We start from the raw sequence: 17,814 nt of genomic DNA, 5'->3' as shown, positions 1-17,814 counted from the left end.
TATATCTTTTTATGCCAGTCCATTTTTTTCTGTTGTCTTATGGCCTACCAAGAATGTATGTTATGACAACTAATGAATCATTGAACACTACATCAAACACTAATGAAGTACTATAAGTGGGGTAATTGAATTTAAATTTAAAAAAAGAAAAAAAAAGAATATACATTATGGGAAGGGGTGCAATAAAGACCTAAATTAATTACTTCTTTTCTATACTAATATTCTGCTGTCCAAAAAACGTTTAACAATTCATCCTATTTCTCTCTAGCTTCTCAAAAGTTAAAAGATTATCCTTTGAATTTACTAGAAACATTATTCTGTACCATCAGTAACATTTACTATTTTTTAAAGTATATACTGTTTTTTAAAACTATATGAAACTTTTTAGTAGATGACTCTTTTTTGGGGAGGCTTTAAGTATAATTCAATGAGTTCATTCATTGTTTAAATCTATTTGCAATTTGTTTATTCTTCTGGAAGAGTTTTGCTATATTTCAGGTTTTAATAATTAAAAGGAGTATAGGTTTATAATAAATGATGGTATTTTAAAAATTAGTGCAATTTAATCTTCTGTACATCCTACTTGGTCTCTGGTTATTCTAAAAAGATTTTTGTTTTAGCAGTACAAAAATATACAGATTACCTTTGGTGGGAGAATTGGGGAGTAATCATCTTATTACTTTATAATTATAGTTTTTAGTTTTTGCTATAGGAACATGAATTCCTAGACCACATTTTAAAATATGAAGGAAAAAGCAATCTTTTTACTGTTACCACTTAAATCCCAGTATCTGTTTTAAAACCTTTCTTAAGTTCATCTGTAATCATTAACTAAAGTATATGACTCTTTACTTACCCTGAACATTGAACTTTTGCATATATTTCAAAATTATGTAATGTAATCATTTACAACTTAACATCTACTTACTAAATAAAAATGATACAGCATTTTTCTTTTTTTTTGCCAGGTCATTCTGGTCAAATGTTCTTTCCAACTGAAGTATCTCTATGCAACGAATTTAGTGTACACACCTTGCACCAGTATTAAGGAGGGCACGTATTGCATGGAGCACTGGGTGTGGTACATAATCAATGAATCTTGAAACACTGAAAAACTGAAATAAATTAATTAATTTAATTAAATTTTGGAAAAATAAGAGAAAAAAAAAGACATTTAGAGACTATTAAGAAGAGATTCAGGAGAGATCATTTTACATAAGACCAGCAGAGGGAAGGCCAGGATCTAGGTTTCCTGACTGCTTTCCATCCTGCAATCATTCTTAGTACGGTCTTTACACATCAATGATAACACGAAAGGAGAGTCCACAGAACACTCGTCTGATAGAATAGGGGCATCCCTGCAAACTTGCATGTATTGACATACCCAGATCACATCTTCAGGGCACTAAGACAGCTTGATTTAAAGAAATCCTATAGGGTATCCTCAGGTAAAGGGAATCATCACACTCTTTTAGTCTTTGATGATAAATTGCATATACATTGTATCATAAAATCTTGGAAATCTAGTCAGAACTTCTCCCCAGAACATATATCTTTTTTCCAGTGTTCCCTACCTCATAAAAGGGTAGAAGGACACCTGACAATGTTTCTACTATACAGCTATAGAATATTCTTCTTCTTCATCATCATCCTCATCATCATAATTTACTTAACCCTTGTGAACATCAGTTTCCTAATTGGTGAAATTGTAATAAAAGTACCTATCTCATAGCATTATTATAAGGATTAAGGAAGACAAAATTGTTAGTGTCTAACATAGAAATGTATTCATTATTTAAGAGACATATGTGAGGTTGACATATAATAGAGATTCACTACGTGGGAGTTATCTTAATGCCTGTAAGTCATTGATACAAATGTTTAAGGTGCTGAAGTGACTGCGGACCCTCTTGGCATGACAATAAAGCTGTCCCTCAGGTTACATAATTCTGTTCATCTCTTTGAACTACACATTTTGTAGTTGTCCCAGTTCTTAGCTATTACGTGGTTTCTCAATCACGTTTTAGCATTCTCTATTGAGATATCCTCAAGCTCAGAGATTCTTTCCTGAGCTATGTCCATTCTACCAGTAAGCCCATTAAAGGCAATCTTCCTTTCTGTTACAATGTTTTTTATCTCCGTATTTCAATTCTTTCTTTAAATTTCTATCTCTGCTTACATTGCCCATCTGCTCTTGCATGTTGTCTATTTCATCCATTAGAGCCTTTAGTATATTAATCATAGTCTGATCATAGCAACTTCCCTGCCATTTCTGAATCCGGTTCTGGTTCTTGCTCTGTCCTCCAAACCATTTTTTGCCTTTTAGTGTGCCTCGTAAACTTTTCTTGATAGATGACTTGTACTGGGAAAAAGGAACCACTGAAAATAGGCCTTGAGTGCTGTGGTGGTAAGGTGTGGAAGGAGAGGAAGTGTTCTCTGGTCCTCTGATTAGGCTGTTAGTGAGCCTATGCCCCTGGACTGTGAACTTCACAAGGACTTCCCAGCCCTCTCCCTTAGATGGAACAAGAAGGGTAGAATAAGCTGGATTTGGGTATTTCTCTTCCCCCAGGTTGGTTAGGCTCTGATGACACCCCAACAGGTTACATTCTGGTTAAAGAGCATCTCCTAAGAGCAGACCTTGTTAAGAACAGAATGCTCTGGTGTATTTCAAATGGCTTCAGCTCTCCCCCTGCCAGAAGCAGGAGAATTTTCACCAGTATTCACTGTGAGAACCTCCTAAAGCTCCTGTAGGAAAACCTCACAGCAGTGTCTGTAAGGTGGATCTCCCCTCGGACTGAGTCCCCCGGGTTGTTTTTTGGGGGTTTTTTGTTTGTTTTTTTAATCTTTCAGACTTGACTGAGACTTCAGTTGGTCATTAGGCAGACTGAGTCACCCAGTTCTGATTCATAAACAGGGTCCAGCAGCAAATGAACACCTCCTCGGAGCAATTTACAGAACTGCTTTCTATTGATTTGATTAAAATATTTGATGAAAACGAGCTGCTGGAGTTGCTGATGTGCAACCTTGGCAGTGTGGGCATGAATGACTGGGGACAACATTCTATTTATGGGATAGGCTACTGCCCAAACCCTCCTGACATTCCATGGTTCTGGAAAGCTGTGCTGCTGATGCTTGCCAAGAAGTGTCTCTGGTTACCACAGTGTGTCACAGGGACATCCCAAGTACCTGTCTATGAATTTTTTTTTTTAAAGATTTTATTTATTTGACAGAGAGAGATGACAAGCAGGCAGAGAGGCAGGCAGAGAGAGAGGAGGAAGCAGGCTCCCTGCTGAGCAGAGAGCCCAATGCGGGGCTCGATCCCAGGACCCTGAGATCATGACCCGAGCCGAAGGCAGCGGCTTAACCCACTGAGCCACCCAGGCGCCCCTGCCTCACCCTTTTATCCCAGTGGTTTTCAGTGGTTCACAATAGAGCAATACTGGAGTTCTGAAAAACTTCCCAGAGTTCACAATGCTTTAACTGCCTTGATTTAGCTCCATATGAAAACTTTGAAGATTTATGAGAAGAATTTCTCATGGCTGTGGAAAATGCACAAATATTTGAAGAGGTCAATAGTACTCCCTGCCTCGGGGTGCTTATTTATAGAGTGAGTCCTGCTTGTACTATCAGGCTTGCCCAATAGACTTGGCAGAGACAATGGCAGAACCGTTGCAAGTGTGGCTCCAAGAGCAGAGTCTACCCCCATGCACTTACCCAAGTTCAGATGTGGGAAGCCAGTCATAGCTCATGTCCCTGCATGACATGACATTTCTACTACAAATTATCAACTGGATGATGACTACACTAATTATATTTCAGGAGGACTTTGCCTATTTGTGTTGTACTTTTGTTGCCAAAGCCAATAAGTATATCAGCTCAAAAAAAAAAAAAAAAAACACACACACACACACACAAAAAAAAACAAAAACCTCTCAGCGACTCCACAACTGTCAGACACTTTAGACTCTTGTCAATTGGTCAGTTATAGTTCAGGATTCTTTACCCCAGCACTGGATTGTGTAGAGGTTTTAGCTCATGGGGTTTTGTTCTATTAAGTTGTGATTCTCTGCATTGGCTTGTCTGTCTTTTCAATCTAGCAGCAGCATTTTGCTGTGTGACCTCACATCTCATTGATCCAAGAAGAATTGTTGATTTTTCAGTTTACTCAGCATTTTACTTGTTAGGATGGAATGGTAACTGCCAAGCTCATTACATGCCAGACCCACCCACTTCTTTTTTCCTTTAATAACATCATATGTTTATTCTGTCCATGTCAGTATATATCCTATAATCTCAGCATTTGTTCTGATGAATATTTAGATCCTCCACCATCTCTTTTTTTTTGGCTACTCAAATTGTTTTAAGCACAAATGAATGCAATTTCTGCTCATTTAAAAACACGATTATAATTTCTATCAGTTATTTTGTTCCACTTATTTGCAATAGACATGGGGGGATTATATTTTATCTATAGAAAATAATTCCACTCACACCATCCCACTCATTAAGTCCTCTCTTTGGTCTCAACGAACATTTCCAAGCACAGCCAATTTGCTTTCACAACTACCTGCTAGACAAGCGCAGTCAGCAGATCCTCCACCTGCTAGAAAGATAGAGGATTGACGTGGTTCTCAAGGAATAACTCAGACATTTAGTTAAACGTTTGTGTGCTAGTTTTTTCTTGCTTGAGGAAGATCGTCATTACACTATTGGCAACAAACAAAGGCAAAAGCCAGGACTTATAAAAAGGAGACAGGAAGGAAGGAAAACACACAGTCTGGAGAGAGTGAAGGTTTATTCCTGATTAAGCTCATTTGCTGGAGGACATCAGACAGGCCGGTATGGAAAGTCTGGTGTGGAGCAGGCCAGCTGGGTCACCAGGGAAAACGATTTCAGATTTTTATGACTTTTCTGAAAAGCTTTTGTTGGAATTTGGCCATGGGGCATGTGTGACCAGTCATCCAGTATCTGCCCGTGTACTATTAGTATCACTGCTTTAGGTCAGCCTGGTGTGTATTATTTGTTTCTCTCGCCAGAATTTCTCATTTCCCCACTTTGGTCAAAGTGGCTTCCCAAAGAATGGATTCAACGATGAGGATTTCTTTTGCTTTGCTTTGCTTTTTTTTTTTTTTTTTTTTTTTTTTTTTTTTTGAGACAATATCAGTTGAATGTCAGCTGGGGATCACGGACATACAACATGTAAGCATTCTGATGTTCAACAGTGGAAGCACATAACAGGTATGAGGATGATCACAAATCCATAAGAAACATCTCACATAAAAACCATGTTTTTATCCGGGTTTTATTCATGCTTTTATACATTTATGTGGTAAGTATGATGATGCCATCTGATTACATAAGAATAGTTTAGAATGTGCACATTGAGTAACTGGAAAATGTTGTTTTTGGTAAATAGTAGCCAGTATCCATCCAAATATATCTGGACACCCTAAGGCCTAACTCAATTTTAACACTGTTACAGGCACATAGAAAAGTGTAGGAGTTCATCTTATGCTTATCTTCTCATAAGAAGAGAACTGAGTGAACGTCCTAATACAACTTATACATCTTTCAGATGTTAATAATTCACAACATATCCACTGGTACTAGTGAGTAAATGTTACTATCATTTGTGAGTTTAAGTTTAACTATACCTTTGGTATAGTTAACTTTAGGCCAGGCATTAAAGTACACATGAAATATATATGTATATATGTATACATTAAAGTATACATTATGCTCTTGTTAATTACTTTCTGTAGGTATAGTCTGTCTATAACCATAGGACAAAGAAGTGTTTTTATGTGTTAGTGACCAAAATGGTTTCACATGATCCCCCAAATGATGACATTTGCACTTTAATATATTGGCCAGTGTGCGTATGGCTGCCGTTAATTTAGGGCGACCTGATTTTAAAAGAGCATTTGCTTTACTAGAGGAGGGAGTAAAGGGGAGTTGTCTAATGGGAATTAGAGTTTCAGTTGGGCAAGATGAACAAGTTCTGGAGATTGGTTGCACAACAATGTGAATATACTTAACACTACTGAACTGTATACTTTTAGGAATGGTAAAATTTATGTCATGTATTTTTTACCACAATACCAATAATTACTTTAAAATATTATTACATAATACCTAATGATTATGGAAAAATCAGAAGATATAGACAAGCAAAAACAAAATCCACCCACAATCTTAACAGCTAAGGCTAACATTTCGTTGCATCAAATAAATAAATAAATAAATAAACAAGTGTGTGTGTGTGTGTGTGTGTGTGTGTATCACACTATATATGTTATTTTAGAACTTGACTTTTTGAAATAAAATCTATACTACTTTTAAGTATATTTTATGTTCTATGGTCTTTTTTAAAAGATTGATTGATTTATTCTAGAGCGAGAGAGAGCTTGATGAGCAGGAAGGGCAGAGGGAAAGAGAGAAAGTTAGAATCTCAAGGAGACTCCATACTGAACATGGAACCCTACAAGGGGTTCAATCCCACGACCCTGAGATCACGACCTGAGCCAAAACCAAAAGTCAGGTGCCTATTCTGATCTCACAAGACTGCACCACCCAGGCACCCCTTAAATTCTATGGTCTTAAAATCCAAAGGAGTAGGATATTTCACATTCCTATAAATTCTAAGGATTTAAAATGGATGTGAACCTGCATGTTTAATGGTACTTGCCCCTCCAGTGATACTTCTGTTTTTAGGTCATATGTCTTCAAGAGAAGGAATGGGCTCCTCCACTCGTGAATTGTCTGCCAGCTCTGCTGACATTTTTCAATGTTTCCTTTTATGACCATACATACAGAGGCTTCTGGTACTTGGGAAATGATGAGTCTACCTACCCTTAGGGTGCCTCAATCTTGAGTCATGTGTCTCTCTACTGGGATATTGTAAATAAACATCTGAGTCAGGTTAATGAGTAAACTGTTAAGATGAAAGGTCAGGAGACCTGGTTTTATTAGGAATATCAGAACATCAGAATGGGAGATAACGCATTGCTGCTTACAGTCCAGTTTCTCTGAGGAAAAGAGTAAATAAAAAACAAGAGTCACAGGAGAGTCTTCATTCCACAAGCGCTCCAGGAACCATGCTGGAGAAGTTCTGCAACTCTACATTTTGGGTGAGGAATAATACTTATTTTCACTGTTGACTCTTCTGAGACTCAAAATAGTAGATTAACCTCAGTTGCTACCAATAAGAACTAAAAGAGTTAGATGGGCAGGTGGTCTAAAGCTCAGAGTTTTTTGGTTTGGGTTTGTTGTTGTTGTTGTTGTTGTTATTTAGGTTTTGGGTTGGGGGGCTTAAGAAAAGATATGTCATAGTATCTCCAGAGGATATTCTGTGTGGAAGAGGTAATGGATGTATTCTCTACCATATATTTATTGTATCCCAGACTCTCTTCTCAGACTAGCTAGCCATAAAATTGTGTTCTCTGAAGAGAAATGGGGAAGAGGCTTTCAACAATGTTAGGAGGGAAAGTTGTTGTTGTGGAGTTTGGGGGGTGGGAGGAAGAAGAGAAGACCCAAGGTTGAGTCTTGCTGATGTAGAAATGAATATCCTCTGGAGACAGTTCTAGAGGGACTGGCAGTTAGTGGTATGGAGTAGAAGGTGAGGCCAGGGATACAGATTTGGGCATCATGAGCACTGAGACAATTTTTGAACCATTAGAGGAGAGAATTTCAAGTCAGGGTGAGCAACAGTACCAAATGGCTTAGTGGAATTGAAAATGAAAAGGAACCTAGATTTAGTGATTCTATGTAAGTGTGGTCTGCAAATGTCTAGCATCAGAATCACATGGAGGGTTTATTAAATTGGTTAAAATATCTTAGGGAATTCTTCTGAATTCTAAAGTCAAGTAACTTTATGGAGTGATAAGAAGAGTGGGAATGAGATAGCAGAGCAGTTGGTTAACTCTTCACATCCTAGAAAGAACCTGGGCCCCAAGGGCCTCAAGGCTGGGACGTGTTTACCACAGGAAGGTGGGGCTTAATGGGGCCAGGATCATACTAGGCCATCTTTGGGGAATTCTCTCTGGGAATATCTGACAGATCATCTTGGTCAGGGTGCCGCAATGTTTGTTTTAAAGAGTCTGTGTGAACAACTCTACAAAAATAACTTAAAAATGTTTATGAGGAGAGAAAAATCTACCCTCAGAAGACTCAAGAAATAACTGGTAATCCCTACCCTCACTTCACAAGACAATTCTATCCATTGCAGAATGTAAAGACTAGTATAGACTTTCTGGGGATGAGCCTTCCTTCTACTGGTGCTCTACAGCTCTTAGGCCCAAGGTCCCCTAGGTTCAAATCACTGTAAGCCCTCTGGCCCAAGGAGGCGAAATGCCATAGTCTGATGAAAGCATCCTGCTGCCTGCATGTTTGAACATCTGTCAGGGAGCATAATTAGTGCTAGAAACAAAAATAAGAACAAGTTCCTGTATCCCAGGGAACTATTTGAAGAATAGTCTGTCCCTCTTCTTCCCATAACTTGGCAAATGCAGTGGTGAGGTTTACTTAGAGTAGCTCATGAACGAAAGGTTCATAAAGGTTGCATTGACCCAAAAAGTCACTGTCATTAAATGTTGATTTTGTATCCATGGAGATTAATAGGAAAATGCATTTAGGTAAAGGGTCAGGTTGGCTATGGATATAGAACGGAATTAAAATTGTTTGGGAACAGGGGTGGAAGTGGAGGGTTCCCTCACACGGGTTTTCTGTCTTCAAAAAATGAGTGTATTCAACAATCTTTCTGTTTTGGTCCCCCAGAATTCTTCATTCTTGGATAGCCCAGAAGCGGACCTGCCACTTTGTTTTGAGCAAACTGTTCTGGTGTGGATTCCTTTGGGTTTCCTTTGGCTCCTGGCTCCTTGGCAGCTTCTTCATGTGTATAGATCTAAGATCAAGAGATCTCCTATAACCAAACTCTACCTCACTAAGCAGGTATGGGAACTCCACTATTTTCTAATTACTTGGTACAGGGCAGAGACATTTTTTGATGGTTAAAGTGTCTGCTTCCCTCTCTTTAATCAGCTTTCCTAAGACAGGCAGTCACTGGCCCCATGTCATATTTCTTAGTTAAGGTAACTTTAATTTTTGCATAATGATGACTTTTGGGGTACCTAGGTGTTTCAGTTGGTTAAGTGCCTGCCTTCGGTTTGGCTAATGTTCTCAGGGTCCTGGGATCCAGCCCTATGTCGGGCTCCCTGCTCCCTGCCCAGTGGAGAATCTGCTCCTTCCTCTCTCTGCTCTACACCCCCAACTCATGCTCGCTCTTTCCCCCCCCCTCTCTCAAATGAATACATAAAATCTTTAAAAATAGGAGAGTAGTGACACTTAAATCTTATTGATAGCAGATTTTTTAAACACCAGTGACAAGTAACCAATCAGTCAAATATTTATTGTCTTTTTAATATTTGAGAAGCAAATACTGGATGACCCGTCTTGAGACTGTTTGAATAACTCAGGAGACTGTAATTCAGTTGGCACCTACAATGAGGTAAAAATAAAATGCACCATTTTCTCTGTACCATTCAGGCAACCCAACTATCATTCATCTCTCATAACTTGGGTCTGAAATAAGGCTTCCATTTTCCCAAAGTCTTCCATGAGTCCCTGGACACTCACAGTAGAGTGAGGTACGGTGAGTGCTCACAATGACATGCTTGAGTAGGGAAATATGGGAAGGACAGGAGCTGCAGGAGAGGGCCCAAAAGGAACTAGGGGAGGAGCCGGTCGGCCAGCTGCACTGATTAATGCAGAAAGGGTTGTGGGAACCAAGACATTCAGTTGAGTTTGAAAATCCACCTCCTAAACGCCACCATCTGCTTTTTTCATTACCTTTTTTGTTGTTATTGGTGGTGGTTTGTTTTTCCCTATCTCTCCTGATCTTTAAACTGGGTTTAATTAAAAAGATTAATTAGATTTGATGTTCTGTGAGTGCACATACTAACGACCTCAGGTTACCTGGAATCTAAACAGAAGGAAGCAACTTGGCTAAATGCAGTGGGATTTTCATCGACACTCCAAGGCAGGGGCTGGTGGTGAGCTTTGTTGGACCCTGGACAGGAAAGAATAGTCCCTGAGAGTAGGGGCAGGGTCATTGTCTCCTTTGTTGATCCAAGTGCCAAGCACAGGGCTTAACACTCAGTATGAATTTGTTAAATGTTAATATTAAACATATTCTAGAAGTAGAAGTGGAGTCAAGAATGTGTTAGATTCTGAACATTGAACAACATGCTTTAATACCCTTGCGAATGAGTTAGAGACTTCCGAGAAAAGGCTGGGTAATGAATAAATCAGTATCACAGTACTTAATCATAGTACTTAATTAACTATAAGAACTTCTAACTTAAAAAAAAAAAAAAAACAGCGTTAGGGCACCTGTGTGACTCAATGGGTTAAGCCTCTACCTTCGGCTCAGGTAATGATCTCAGAGTCCTAGAATCGAGGCCCACATCGGGCTCTCTGCTCAGCAGGGAGCCTACTTCCCCCTCCCCCTGCCTGCCTCTTTGCCTACTTGTGATCTCTCTCTCTCTGTCAAAGAAATAAATAAAATCTTAAAAAAAAAACAGCTTTATTGAGATATAATTCACATACCATGCAATTCACCCATTTATTTTTTAAATTAAATTAAGTTAAATTTAAATTCAATTAATTAACATATAGTGTATTATTAGTTTCAGAGGCAGAGTTCAGGAATTCATCAGTTATATATAACACTTGGTACACATTACATCACATGCTCTCCTGAATGCCCATCCCCCAGTCCCCATCTCCCCACCTCCCTCCCCTCCAGCATCCCTCAATTTGTTTCTTACGGTTTTTCTCCCTCTCTGATTTTGTCTTATTTTATTTCCCCCCCTTCCCCTCTGATTCTCTGTTTTGTTTCTTCAAATCCACATAATGAGTGAAATCATATGATAATTGGCTTTCTCTGATTGACTTATTTCACTTAGCATAATATCCCCTAGTTCCATCCACATTATCACAAATGGTAGGATTTCGTTTTTTGATGGCTGAGAAATATTCCAGTGTGTGTGTGTGTGTGTGTGTGTGTGTGTGTGTGTGTGTGTTACATCTTCTTTATTCATTCATCTATTGGTGGACATCTGAGCTCTTTCCATAGTTTGGCTATTGTGGACATTGCTGCTATAAACATTGGGGTGAAGGTGCCCCTTAGGATCACAGCATTTATATCTTTTTGGTAAATACCTAGTAGTGCAATAGGTAGTTCTATTTTTGACTTTTTGAGGAACCTCTATACTGTTTTCCAGAATGGCTGTACCAGTTTGCATTACACCAGCAGCGTAAGAGGATTCCCCTTTCTCCACATCCTCAAAAACATCTGTTGTCTCCTGACTTGTTAATTTTAGCCATTCTGACTGGTATGACGTGGTATCTCATTGTGGTTTTGATTTGCATTTCCCTGATGCTGAGGGATGTTGAGCATTTTTTTCATTTGTCTGTTGGCCATTTGTATGTCTTCTTTGGAGAAATGTCTGTTCATGTCTTCTGCCCATTTCTTGACTGGATTATTTGTTCTTTGGGTGTTGGCTTTGTTATTATTTATAGATTTTGGATACTAGCTCTTTGTCTGATAAGACACTTGCAAATATCTTCTCCCATTCGGTAGGTTTTCCTTTGGTTTTCTTGAAATTGTTTCCTTTTCTGTAAAAAAGCCTTTCATCTTGATGAAGTCCCAATAGTTCATTTTTGCTTTAGTTTCCCTTGCCTTTGGAGACTCAATTCACCCATTTAAATATAATTTTTAGCATACTGATATATACAACCATCACCATAATCAGCTTTAGAACAGTTTAGAACATCAACATAATCAGCTTTTCTAAAGCTGTTCTAGGAAACAAACCTCCTATCTCCACATCCTCCTTAGTCCTAAGCAACCACTAACCTACTTGCTATCTCTAGTTTCCCTAATTCAGAGATTTCATAAATGGAATCTTATAATACTATATGGCCTTTTATAGTTGGCTTCTTTCACTTAGTGTAAGATTTTCAAGGTTCATCCATATCATAGTATATATCAGTACTTCTTTCCCATTTTATGCCTAACTTACATTCTATTATGTGGGTATAATACATTTTGTCTAACTTTTATAAATACAAATCTTTATAGACAAAAAGAAAATAAATATATTGACTTTTTTTTCATAGCTAATAATCCATCCACTCATCCTTGCTCATAGTCTCACGAGCCGCATTCCTAATTTATATTTTATTTTTTGCCCTCTACCCTGAGAGTAACAAGCACAAATTAGCTGCCTTTTAAAATTTTCAAAATAATTGGTCTCTTCTTTAAAAGTAGAAGTATAACTCCTCACATAGTAAAACTTTACTTCTATGAGAACCTTCTTTTGGGCTCACTCCTCAACTTGATTTTATTTCTCCATTTCCTGCTTTTGGGCTATTTCTCTCCGACTTTCCTGAACTGTCTATACTTGTCTGAACTAAGTCCATTTGCTTGACCAAAGTGAGAGATTCTACAAGTTTGTTTGTTTAAAGATGCATCCTTACAGAAAGGACCTGATGCACAGTAGGTAACTGAATGAACTGAATCACAAAATACATGAATGAATGAATGAATGAGCTCAATCCCAGGGAAACGAAAAAGGAATTTGGTTCTAGAGGCTGTGGAAGTGCTGAGGTTAGAGGAAGGAAGATGTGTGGCAAAAATAGACTTGGTGTTGAGCCAGTGAAATGTGGAAATCATCTTTAGTGATTGCAGAATATAACATAGAAGATTGTGAGCCTCTTCTGTTCAGCAGAGTTTCAGAGAGCAGGATCAAGATTAAGTGGGTGGAGGTTATTCCAGGGAAGCCTACTTTGGCTAAGTATATTGAAGGACTTTCTAATAATACTGACTTTCTGAAAATAGAATAGACTGCTAGGGGTCATATTGCCTGAAAATATTGATGCTGAAGTTAGATACTAATCTGCCAGCGAAGTGATAGAAATAGATCCTCTACAATGGATAGAAGATTCAACCAGAGTGACTATCATTCATAAAGCTCTGAGAAAAAGAGGATCTTGCAGAGATGGAGAGATATTAAATATGGCCAAAGCACTCTTCTCTCTTTTTTAATACCAATGAGATTATGTTTCCTTAAGAAGTTTAGTAAATTCCATGTGCACTTGAAGCTCCTCCAATAAATCACAGATCAAAGACAAGGATTATTTCAGGGCAACCATAATATTTCCCTGATCCTATTTAATAAAAGTGTGTGCATGTTTCTGATTATAAAAGTAATGCATGGTTGAGCTCCTGGGTGGCTCAGTTGGTTAAGTGTCTGCCTTTGGCTCAGACCATGGTTCCAGTGTCCTGGGATCAGGCTCCATATCGGGCTCCCTGCTCCACAGGAAGTTTGCTTCTCCTTCTGCCTCTGGCTCCTGCTCCCCCACTTGTGCACGCACTCTCTCTTTCTCTCTCTCTCTCTCTCTGTGTGTCAAATAAATACAGTCTTTAAAAAAAATAATGCAAGATTATTATAGAAAGTTTGGAAACTCTAGGGAAATAGGAAGCAAATTAAATCCATTGACCATTGTTATCATCCTGATACACTCCTATTAACATTTTGGTATGTTTCCTGCCACTCTCTTAAAAAAGAAAGAAAAAAGAGCCAAGAAACACAAAATGAAAAGTTAAAGTCTATTTCTTACCCTTCTATCTCCTAGTACCATTCTCCAGAGACCTTCATTTAAAATTATTTTAATAGTTACCTCTATATCTGTAAATAATGTGTTTATACCTGTATTTCTTGATCTATCACCTTTAAAAAAGATCTATTTCTGCCCTCCATGCAAGACAAGGAATTCAGTTCATTGGCCCTACCCTCACCTTCCTTTTCTTCTTCTCTTTCTCTCTGTCTTTTAATTTTGTATGATTGCTTTCAGTTCTTCTGTTGGTTACCCTTATTCCTAAAGATGATCTGCCATCAGTTTTATACTCGACATCTTGATACCCCTTTGTGTAAAATGAGAGAATTTGTGCCCCCTCCCCCAGTTCTTGGATCTGAAGAAGAGCCTCAAATAAAATTTTCAGAGAGAGCAATAGTAAATAAAGTCTCAAAGTCCTTGCTTTCTGCAAATGTCATCTGGATATGGAATGCTAGCTTCAAACACATTTTTTTTTAACTCCAAAGATGTTGTCATATTGCTTCCCAACATCCTGTGCTACTGGGTTATTTTCTGTAGAAGGCTTTATCCTCTTTTTTTTCTTGATGTCTTGAAATTTAATGAGTCTGTTTACATGGGTCTTTTCTCATTCAGTGGGTTTGATGCTTTCAACCTAAAGACTGATGTCTTTCTTATCTCTGAGAAATTTTTATCTATTAGTCTTTTTACTTCCTTTCCTCCAATTTTGAAATTCCATCTCTTCAAAACTTCTTTTAGGTTGGTTTTGGACACTGAGTTTATTTTCCTTCTCAACTTCTCTCTTTTTAAAATTTGTTTTTCTCTTTTCATCTATGTTCTGAGATATTCCCTAATTTCTTTTCTTTCAGTCATTCTAAAGAGCCTTTATTTTTGTAATCATGGGTTTGATTTCTAAGAATTATTCTTAATTTCAGAATACACTAAAAAAAATCAACCTATTAATGGATGCAATGTCTTCTCAGGTCTCTCCTAAGACATTAATTTTAAAAATAATTTAGAAGTATCTTCTGTTCATTTAATAATTTGTTTGTTTTATCCCAGAATCAGTTGTTCTGTGTAATTATCTTGGCCATCTTCTTTGCTAGTATTGGTTTTTCTCCACCTTCTGATGGTTATTACTGTTCTTTTTGCATTTATAAGCAAAGGACTAAGTTAATGAATATATGTGATGGGAGCAGACCCCTCTGCCAATCTGTAAGACATCTCCCGCCGGGTGGCCTCTCCTTGAGGGGAGGACTGCTTTTGAGCTCTGAGTCCTGGACGAGTGTGTGGAACTATGGCTTCTCCCAAAAGCAGGAGGCCAGGCTGGACTTCTCCACCCTTACTGCATGCCATACGAAAACTAGTTTCCTCTGGGGCACCAAGACACTCACTATCTTCTCATTCCTCCTCAGGAGAGCAATCTGTTTCAGAGAATTACTTCTGTTTTAGCCTGATTGGAGTGGTTGTGGCAAGTAGAGTTTCAGTAGATTTGTGATGATGGGTTGGAAGTGGGAAAAACAAAGAAATGACTGGCCTAACCGTACCAGTTCTGTGCACAGGGCTTCCATTAAGACTCTGATTTCTGTCCTTATTCCCAGTCTTACTCTCAGCTGGTGCTGACTATAAGGAATAGATTTCTGTCAGTGGAAGATCTCACTGGCAAGTCACACCTGTTAGCTGAGGTGATGAGGAACTGATTTTCTTACATAACAAGAAGACCAGAGGCAGTGCAGCCTCAGGACTTATTACTTTAGAAGCTCGACAACCTCAGCAGATAGCTGATTATTTTCGTTTCCTCATCAGCTCAGCATCTCAAGCCAGTTATTAAAGTAGCACATGATGACAAGGTGGCTGCAGCAGCTCCAGGAATCACACCCTCAAGTCAGTGTCCAAAGGCAGATAAAGACAGCAGGTGCTCCTATAGATCCCTTTAAAAATAGCTTTATTGATATATAGTCTACATACCATAAAACACACCTGTTTAAAGTGTACAATTCAGTGGTTTTTAGTAGACTCACAAAAATGTGTGACCATCACCTCTGTCCAATTCCAGAATAGTTTCATTACTCCAAAAAGAAACTCAGGTCTTAGGCAGTAACAACCCATTCCCTTCCCCCTCCACCCCTCTCCCCTAAGCCTTAGCAACTACTAATCTACTTTCTGTCTATGGCTTTGTCTTTTCAGAACATTTCATATAATGGAATTATATACTATGTAGCCTTCAGCACCTGACTTATTTAACATAGCAAAATGTTTTCAAGTTTTCCTCATCTTTTCTTTTTTTTTAAGATTTTTATTTATGAGGGAGAGGGAGCACAAATGGGGGAAGGGGCATAGGGAGAGGGAGAAGCAGACTCCTCACTGAACAGGAAGCCTGATGTAGGGCTGGATCCCAGGACCCTGAGATCATGACATGAGCAGAAGACAGACACTTGACTGACTGAGACACCAAGATGTCCCTATTTTCAAGCTTTATATATGTAATGGCATGAATCAGTACTTCACTCCTTTTTTTTTTTTTATAAAATACAGAGAACATGAAATTGACCATTTCATCCAACTTAAAGTGTAAGATGCAGTAGTGCTAAATACATTCACAGTGTTCTGCAACCATGACTGCTATCCAGTTCCAGGATTTTCCATCACCCCAAGTGGAAACTTTGTATCCATTAAACCATCACTTCCCTGTGCCCTCCTCCTCTTATCCCTTGGAAATCTCAAACCTGCTGTCTGTCTCTTTGTCTAGACTGGATAGTTCATATCTAAATGCAGTAATACAATAGCCTTTTGTGTCTGGCTTCTTTCATTCAGTATTATATATTCAAAGTTCATCCGTGTGGTAGTATATATCAATATTTCATTCCTTTTTATGGCTAAATAATACAATATTATAGATACATCATGTTTATTTGGGATGGACATGGATTTTCAATTTTCTTAGTATAAGTATTATACTTACATACTTAGTATAAGTATTATATACTTTTATACTTAGTTTAAGTATTAGAGTAAGTATATACTTATGAGTAGAATTGCTAAGTCATATGGTAGCTCTACGTTTGATATTTTGAAATGACAAGCTGTTTTCCAAAGTGGCTGTCTCCTTTAAATTCCTGCATGCAGTGTATGGGGGTTCTAATACTCATTCTCACTAGTACTTGTCATGGTTAATCTTTTCAGTTATAGCGATCCTAGTTATAGCGATCCTAGTTGGTGCAAAGAGCTTACTATGGTTTTGACTAATGACGTTGAGCATCTTTTTGCATGCTTTTTGGCCATTTGTATACCTTCTTAGGAAAAAACTTATTCTTTAAATAAACCCTTTGACTATTTTTTAATTGGGTTACCTGTGGTTTTTTATTTTTATTTAATTTTTTAAAAGATTTTTAAAAATTTATTTATTTGACAGAGATCACAAGTAGGCCTAGAGGCAGGCGGGGGGGGGGGGTGGGAAGCAGGCTCCCTGCCGAGCAGAAAGCCCAATGCGTGGCTCCATCCCAGGACCCTGGAATCATGACTTGCCTGAGCTGAAGGCAGAGGCTTTAACCCACTGAGCTACCCAGGCACCCCACCTGTGGTTTTTTTATTGTTGACTTGTGAAGAGCTCTTTACATATTCTGGATCTATGTATCACTTTGATCAGTGAGAAAAACGTTTCCCAGAGTCCCCAGAAACAAGATCCCCCCTAGCTGTTCCCTAGTTCTCTTCGGCCAGAATTGTGTTGCCTGCCTATGATCCAGGCAGTTACAGGCCAGGAGAATGGGACCATCATGACTGGTTTTCACTCACTTCATGGGGTTGGAGATGGGTCCAGCTTCCACGTGAGCACATGGCTGAGCTGAATGGAGTAGATATTTTACAAAAAAGGGGAGGGGTTCTATTAGGAAGAAGAGAATAGCTTTGAGTAGGGAACTCTACCATCAGTCACAAGAAACTGGCAGCTGAGGCCAAATAGGATGTGAGAAGGTTGTATTTACAAGGGAACCTGGAGCTTAGCAGCCAACGGTTACCACTCCAGGCTTGAAGGGACGAGAATGGGGGTGACTCTGGGAGGGGAGCTGCAAACACAGTAACGACTATGACTATCCCAAAAAAAGCATGTTTGCTTTTTGACTTCTAAAACTTTTCTGGTCTAATGACCTTGCCCTTTTCGGT

The 17,814-nt window shown here is 38.6% G+C and overlaps 1 protein-coding gene across 2 annotated transcripts in view; it reads left to right on the top strand.

Annotated features, from left to right (window-relative positions):
* Positions 1-6,998: 6,998 nt before the first annotated feature.
* The window catches only part of ABCC2 (ATP binding cassette subfamily C member 2), a 73,336-nt gene continuing 62,520 nt past the window's right edge, over positions 6,999-17,814 (top strand). For both annotated transcript variants that reach the window (XM_059169223.1, XM_059169222.1), the window contains exons 1-2: positions 6,999-7,130; positions 8,776-8,949. In XM_059169223.1, coding sequence (XP_059025206.1) covers positions 7,098-7,130; positions 8,776-8,949 — 207 coding nt within the window. In that variant the 5' untranslated portion in view covers positions 6,999-7,097. The remainder of the gene's footprint in view (positions 7,131-8,775; positions 8,950-17,814) is intronic.

The sequence above is a fragment of the Mustela lutreola genome, chromosome 4 (genome assembly GCF_030435805.1).
Source record: "Mustela lutreola isolate mMusLut2 chromosome 4, mMusLut2.pri, whole genome shotgun sequence".
NCBI lineage: Eukaryota > Metazoa > Chordata > Mammalia > Carnivora > Mustelidae > Mustela > Mustela lutreola.
The sequence above is the reverse complement of the archived record's forward strand: the minus strand, read 5'-3'. Positions and strand labels throughout refer to the sequence as shown.